General features: G+C 37.8%; 1 protein-coding gene across 1 annotated transcript; it reads right to left on the reverse strand.

Annotated features, from left to right (window-relative positions):
- Positions 1-740: 740 nt before the first annotated feature.
- LOC310966272 (serine/threonine-protein kinase 4-like) lies at positions 741-5,789 on the reverse strand. The gene is made up of 3 exons (XM_083940850.1): positions 5,578-5,789; positions 2,482-2,618; positions 741-1,186 (listed from the first exon to the last, which is right to left on the reverse strand). Exons 1-3 carry the CDS (start codon positions 5,765-5,767, stop codon positions 1,028-1,030), a joined length of 486 nt encoding a protein of 161 aa, XP_083796976.1. The 5' UTR covers positions 5,768-5,789; the 3' UTR covers positions 741-1,027.
- Between the last annotated feature and the right edge of the window lie 2,129 nt (positions 5,790-7,918).

A 7,918-nucleotide genomic window follows, 5' to 3' on the forward strand; every position in this document is an offset into this window, starting at 1 on the left:
TTTGTGGTGTTTTTGTCTGTTTTCAGTCGTTTTTGTTGTGTTTTCATCTGTTTTAGTCGTTTTTGTGATGTTTTCATGTGTCTTCAGTCGTTTCATCAGGTTTTTGTGGTGTTTTCATGTGTTTTTGTGGTGTTTTTGATCCGTTTTTAGTCGTTTTTGTGGTGTTTTCATCTGTTTTTAGTCGTTTTTGTGGTGTTTTCATGTGTCTTCAGTCGTTTTTGTGGAATTTTTGTCTGTTTTCAGTCGTTTTTGTGATGTTTTTGTCTGTTTTCAGTCGTTTTTGTGATGTTTTTGTCTGTTTTCAGTCGTTTTTGTGGTGTTTTCATGTGTTTTTGACCGTTTTCATCAGTTTCAAGTCGTTTTTGTGGTGTTTTCATCTGTTTTTAGTCGTTTTTGTGGTGTTTTCATCTGTTTTAAGTCGTTTTTGTGATGTTTTCATGTGTTTTTAGTCGTTTTTGATGTGTTTTTAGTCGTTTCATCATGTTTTTGTTGTGTTTTCATCTGTTTTCAGTCGTTTCATCATGTTTTTGTGGTGTTTTCATCTGTTTTCAGTCGTTTCATCATGTTTTTGTGGTGTTTTCATCTGTTTTCAGTCGTTTCATCATGTTTTTGTGGTGTTTTCATCTGTTTTCAGTCGTTTCATCATGTTTTTGTGGTGTTTTCATCTGTTTTCAGTCGTTTCATCATGTTTTTGTGGTGTTTTCATCTGTTTTCAGTCGTTTCATCATGTTTTTGTGGTGTTTTTATTGATAGAAGACAGAGCAAAGTCAAGTACCAAAGTTGAGACGTTAAAAAGATTCTGTTCATAATCTGAAAATGTGAAAATCCAGAAACACGTAAAAAAGTTTCTCTCGGTTCAGCGAAGAAGAATAAACTCTTCTTCTTCTTCAGCAGTTCCATCGTCAGAAGTCTTCGCACAGTTTCAGCGTCTACGTATAAAAAAATAAAACCCTCCGGGTGGTCGAGCGTTCGTGGTCGTGGCGGCGGCGGCAGCGGCGGCGGCGGCGGCGGCGGCGGCGTCTCCGTCTCAGAAGCTCTGCTGCCGGCGCTTCTTGGCCTCGATGGCGTCCAGGATGGGGCGCCTCTTGCTCTGGTAGCGCTGACGGATCTCCTCGATCTCCTGCTCCATCTGAGGGTCGAGGGAGGCGAGACGCTGCCGCAGGTCCTCCACCGACCACGACGTCACCTGCGGACACACCGCACACACGCCGTTACTGAACCTCCCACCACAGAGACTTCCTGGTTTGTCAGTTCTCTGAGTGTCCACTAGGGGCTGGTTCATTTAGGGCGCACTCACACTGTGCCTCCGTACCGTGCCCAAACACGTTTCACGGCTAGAGTCTAGTTCCTTCCCCCCCCAACGTCACATACATGCCCTTTTTTGGTCAAAGGAAATTGAGTCAAAGATGGCGTCCATTTGTTACAGTTTATGGTGAAGAGCCTTACTTCCTCTTTAATTCCTTTCCTTCCTCCTTTCCTTCCTCACTTCCTCCTTTTCTTCCTCCCTTTCTTCCTCCTTTCCTCCTTTACTTCCTCCTTTCCTTCCTCCTTTCCTCCTTTTCTTCCTCCTTTCCTCCTTTTCTTCCTCCTTTCCTCCTTTACTTCCTCCTTTTCTTCCTCCTTTCCTCCTTTTCTTCCTCCTTTCCTCCTTTTCTTCCTCCTTTTCTTCCTCCTTTCCTCCTTTTCTTCCTCCTTTCCTCCTTTTCTTCCTCCTTTCCTCCTTTACTTCCTCCTTTTCTTCCTCCTTTCCTCCTTTTCTTCCTCCTTTCCTCCTTTTCTTCCTCCTTTCCTTCCTCCTTTCCTTCCTCACATCCTCCTTTTCTTCCTCCTTTCCTCCTTTTCTTCCTCCTTTCCTCCTTTACTTCCTCCTTTTCTTCCTCCTTTCCTCCTTTAGTTCCTCCTTTACTTCCTCCTTTACTTCCCCGTGTCCTCCTTTCCTTCCTCCCTCCTTTACTTCCTCTGCTTCTCCTTTCCTTCCTCCTTTACCTCTTTCCTTCCTCCTTTCCTTCCTCCTTTACCTCTTTCCTTCCTCCTTTACTTCCTCCTTTACTTCCTCCTTTACTTCCTCTTTTCCTCCTTTACTCCTCCTTTACTTCCTCTTTTCCTCCTTTACTTCCTCTTTTCCTCCTTTACTTCCTCTTTTCCTCCTTTACTTCCTCTTTTCCTCCTTTAGTTCCTTTACTTCCTCCTTTAGTTCCTTTACTTCCTCCTTTAGTTCCTTTACTTCCTCCTTTAGTTCCTCCCGGTGAAGCAAGTCGTCAGAAGCCCCGACGGAAGTCCCCGAAATACCGAAAGTGACTTCCGCCGCCGTCTACAACGCCGCCCGCCATTTTGCCTCCCTCTCAACGCACGCGGGACGCCATCTTTGTTGTGGTCAAACTTAACCGGAGTAACTGTGGGATCTGAGCGACGACCTCTAGAGGACGTTTTCGCTCCGCGTCCGTTCCAACGAAATTCGAGTATGATTCAGCCGTCACTCACCACTTCGAGGTCTCCTCCGTCGGCGTCGTTCTCCCCTCGTCCTCCGTCGTTGTGGCTGTTCGCCTCCTTCTCCTTCTGCTCAAAGTACCGCAGGAAGGCGGGCTTGGCCGGCTGCGTCGTCGTCGTCTCGTCCCTCCCTGTGACACGACGCACAATAACAGTCAACACTGCAAATTCAGTAGGAAATGACACTTAAGTTGTTTTTTTCTTTAGCACATGGATCCAAAATTAGGAGCGTTTGAACATTAAAGCTGAGAGAATGGCGGCCATCTTGGATTTAACGGCTCATGGTCCTCAGACGGACTAAAAACAGATGAAAACACCACAAAAACGTGACAAAACGACTAAAAACAGATGAAAACACCACAAAAACGTGACAAAACGACTAAAAACAGATGAAAACACCACAAAAACGACTAAAAAACAGATGAAAACACCACAAAAACGTGACAAAACGACTAAAAACAGATGAAAACACCACAAAAACGACTAAATACAGATGAAAACACCACAAAAACGACTAAAAACAGATGAAAACACCACAAAACGACTAAAAACAGATGAGAAAAACCACAAAAACGACTAATAACAGATGAAAACACCACAAAAACGACTAAAAACAGATGAAAACACCACAAAAACGACTAAAAACAGATGGAAACACCACAAAAACGACTAAAAACAGAAGAAAACACCACAAAAACGTGACAAAACGACTAAAAACAGATGAAAACACCACAAAAACGACTAAAAAACAGATGAAAACACCACAAAAACGTGACAAAACGACTAAAAACAGATGAAAACACCACAAAAACGACTAAAAACAGATGAAAACACCACAAAACGACTAAAAACAGATGAGAAAAACCACAAAAACGACTAAAAACAGATGAAAACACCACAAAAACGACTATAAAAAACAGATGAAAACACCACAAAAACGTGACAAAACGACTAAAAACAGATGAAAACACCACAAAAACGTGACAAAACGACTAAAAACAGATGAAAACACCACAAAAACGTGACAAAACGACTAAAAACAGATGAAAACACCACAAAAACGACTAAAAAACAGATGAAAACACCACAAAAACGTGACAAAATGACTAAAAACAGATGAAAACACCACAAAAACGACTAAATACAGATGAAAACACCACAAAAACGACTAAAAACAGATGAGAAAAACCACAAAAACGACTAATAACAGATGAAAACACCACAAAAACGACTAAAAACAGATGAGAAAAACCACAAAAACGACTAATAACAGATGAAAACACCACAAAAACGACTTAAACTGATGAAAACACCACAAAAACGACTAAAAACAGATGTAAACACCACAAAAACGACTAAAAACAGATGTAAACACCACAAAAACACATAAAAACAGATGAAAACACCATAAAAACAGTTTTCTGGTATAACTTGGTGACCCCGACGTGATTCATGGTAGAACAATGTTGTTCCTGGTTCTCCGTTCACGGTCCACACGGGGACTCGAACCGACAAACGTGCTTTACTAAAGCCTTCAGTGGGTTGGCGCCCTTAGACATTGAACCAGGATTCGTCGTAATATTCCAATAAAAAAGTTGGAAGATTGAGAAAAAAAATCGCAATATTCCGATCAAAAAGTCGTAATATTCCGATAAATAGTCGGAAGATTGAGGAAAAAAATCGCAATATTCTGATTAAAAAGTCGGAAGATATAGAAAAAAAAATCGCAATATTCCCATAAAAAAGTCGTAATATTCCGATATAAAAGTCGGAAGATTGAGAAAAAAGTCGCAATATTCCGATAAAAACGTTGTAATATTCAGATAAAGTCGTAATATTCCGAAAAAAGTCAGAAGATACAGAAAAAAACGCAATATTCCGATAAAAAAGTCGTAATATTCCGATAAAAAAGTCGTAGTATTCCGATAAAAAAGTCAGAAGATACAGAAAAAAACGCAATATTCCGATAAAAAAGTCGTAATATTCCGATAAAAAGTCGTAGTATTCCGATAAAAAAGTCAGAAGATACAGAAAAAAAAACGCAATACTCCGATAAAAAAGTCGGAAGATATATAAAAAAAAAAAAACGCAATATTCCGATAAAAAAGTCGTAATATTCCGATAAAATAGTCGGAAGATTGAGATAAAAAATCGCAATATTACGATAAAAAAGTCGGAAGATTGAGAAAAAAGTCGCAATATTCCGATAAAAAAGTTGTAATATTCAGATAAAGTCGTAATATTCCGAAAAAAAGTCGTAGTATTCCGATAAAAAAGTCAGAAGATACAGAAAAAAACGCAAGAGTTCCGATAAAAAAGTCGGATGATATAGAAAAAAAAAATCGCAATATTCCGATAAAAAAGTCTTAATATTCCGATAAAATAGTCGGAAGATTGAGAAAAAAAAATCGCAATATTCCGATAAAAAAGTCGGAAGATTGAGAAAAAAGTCGCAATATTGCGATAAAAAAGTTGTAATATTCAGATAAAGTCGTAATATTCCGAAAAAAGTCGTAGTATTCCGATAAGAAAAAGTCAGAAGATACAGAAAAAAACGCAATATTCCGATAAAAAAGTCGTAATATTCCGCTTAAAAAGTCGTAGTATTTCGATAAAAAAGTCAGAAGATACAGAAAAAAACGCAAGAGTTCCGATAAAAAAGTCGGATGATATAGAAAAAAAAAATCGCAATATTCCGATAAAAAAGTCTTAATATTCCGATAAAATAGTCGGAAGATTGAGAAAAAAAAATCGCAATATTCCGATAAAAAAGTCGGAAGATTGAGAAAAAAGTCGCAATATTGCGATAAAAAAGTTGTAATATTCAGATAAAGTCGTAATATTCCGAAAAAAGTCGTAGTATTCCGATAAGAAAAAGTCAGAAGATACAGAAAAAAACGCAATATTCCGATAAAAAAGTCGTAATATTCCGCTTAAAAAGTCGTAGTATTTCGATAAAAAAGTTATAGAAGATATAGAAAAAAAAAATCGCCAATAATTATTAATTATAATTATTATTAATATTCCAATAAAAAAGTCGCAATATTCCGATGATTGGAATGCCGCTAACGCTTAAAGGGGGGGTCTTACTTTTCATCGTCCCGGCGTCGTCGTCGTCCTCGTCGTCCGAGTTGATGACCATGGTGCCCAGCTGCAGCCGCGCCGTCCCCTCCGCGTCCTCGTCCAGCGAGATCATGGTGCGGGCCGTGCCGCCGAGCGAGCCCGCTAACGAACCGGCGGCCCGGATGGTCCCCAGGTCGCCGGTTCCCGCCCGTACCATCGTCCCCTGGTCCACCTCGTCCTCGTCCTGACACACACACACACACACACACACACAGACAGACACACACAGGGTAAGACTCTTTAGCAGGGGACCCCAAACTTCCCTTTCCCGGGCCACATTAACCAGCTCTAACTGGGGGATCCTGAGGCGTTCCAGGCCAGTGTGGAGATCTAATCTCTCCACCTGGTCCTGGGTCTTCCCCGAGGCCTCCTCCCAGCTGGACGTAATATTCCGATAAAAGAGTCGGAAGATAGAGAAGAAAGTCGCAATATTGCGATAAAAGAATCGGAAGATAGAGAAAAAAGTCGCAATATTCCGATAAAATAGACGGAAGATTGAGAAAAAGTCGTAATATTCCAATAAAAGTCGGAAGATTGAGAAAAAAGTCACAATATTCCGATAAAAAAGTCAGAAGATTGAGCAAAAAGTCGTAATATTCCGATAAAAAAATCGTTAGATTAAGAAAAAAGTCGCAATATTTCGTAAGATTGAGCAAAAATCGCAATATTCCGCTAAAAAAAATCGTTAGATTAAGAAAAAAGTCACAATATTTCGTAACATTTGAGCAAAGAGTCGTAATATTCCGATAAAATAGTCAATGATTGAGAAAAGTCGCATTATTCCGATAAAAGAGTTGGAAGATTAAGCAAAAAGTCGCAATATTCGGAATAGTCGGAAGATTGAGCAAAAGTTGTAATTTTTCGTAAGATTTTGAGCAAAAAGTCGTTATATTGCGATAAAAAAGTCGGAAGATTGAGAAAAAGTTGTATTACGTAAGATTGAGAAAAAATCGGAATATTCCGATAAAAAAGTCGGAAGATTGAGAAAAAAAATCGTAATATTTCGTAAGATTGAGAAAAAAATCGTAATATTCGGATAAAAGAGTCGGAAGATTGAGAAAAAAATCGTAATATTTCCTAAGATTGAGAAAAAAATCGTAATATTCTGATAAAAAAGTCGGAAGATTGAGGAAAAAGTTGTAATCTTTCGTAAGATTTTGAGCAAAACGTCGTAATATTCCGATAAAATAGTTAGATGATTGAGAAAAGTCGCATTATTCCGATAAAAGAGTTGGAAGATTAAGCAAAAAGTCGCAATATTCCGATATAAAAATAGTTAGATTAAGAAAAAAGTCGCAATATTTCGTAAGATTGAGCAAAAAGTAGAAAATATTCCGATAAAAGAGTCGGAAGATTGAGAAAAAGTTGTAATATTACGTAAGATTGAGAAAAAATCGGAATATTCCGATAAAAAAGTCGGAAGATTGAGAAAAAAGTTGTAATATTTCGTAAGATTGAGAAAAAAAATCGTAATATTCCGATAAAATAGTCGGAAGATTGAGAAAAAAGTTGTAATATTTCGGAAGATTGAGAAAAAAATCTTAAAATTCCGATAAAAGTCGGAAGGTAGAGAAAAAGTTGTAATATTCCGATAAAAGAGTCGGAAGATTGAGAAACAAGTTGTAATATTTCTTAAGATTTTGAGCAAAAAGTCGTAATATTCCGATAAAAGAGTCGGTGGATTGAGAAAAAAGTCGCAATATTTCGTAAGATTGAGCAAAAAGTCGCAATATTTCGTAAGATTGAGCAAAAAGTCGCAATATTCCGATAAAAAAATAGTTAGATTAAGAAAAAAGTTGCAATATTTCGTAAGATTGAGCAAGAAGTCGCAATATTCCGATAAAAAAATCATTAGATTAAGAAAAAAGTCGCAATATTTCGTAAGATTGAGCAAAAAGTCGCAATATTCCGATAAAAGAGTCGGAAGATTAAGAAAAAGTTGTAATATTTCGTAAGATTGAGCAAAAAGTCGCAATATTCCGATAAAAAAATTAGTTAGATTAAGAAAAAAGTCGCAATATTTCGTAAGATTGAGCAAAAAGTCGCAATATTCCGATAAAAGAGTCGGAAGATTAAGAAAAAGTTGTAATATTTCGTAAGATTGAGCAAAAAGTCGCAATATTCCGATAAAAAAATAGTTAGATTAAGAAAAAAGTCGCAATATTTCGTAAGATTGAGCAAAAAGTCGCAATATTCCGATAAAAGAGTCGGAAGATTAAGAAAAAGTTGCAATATTTCGTAAGATTGAGCAAAAAGTCGCAATATTCCGATAAAAAAATAGTTAGATTAAGAAAAAAGCCGCAATATT

The sequence above is a fragment of the Echiichthys vipera genome (genome assembly GCF_963691815.1).
Source record: "Echiichthys vipera genome assembly, contig: SCAFFOLD_42, whole genome shotgun sequence".
In the NCBI taxonomy this organism is placed as follows: Eukaryota; Metazoa; Chordata; class Actinopteri; order Perciformes; family Trachinidae; genus Echiichthys; species Echiichthys vipera.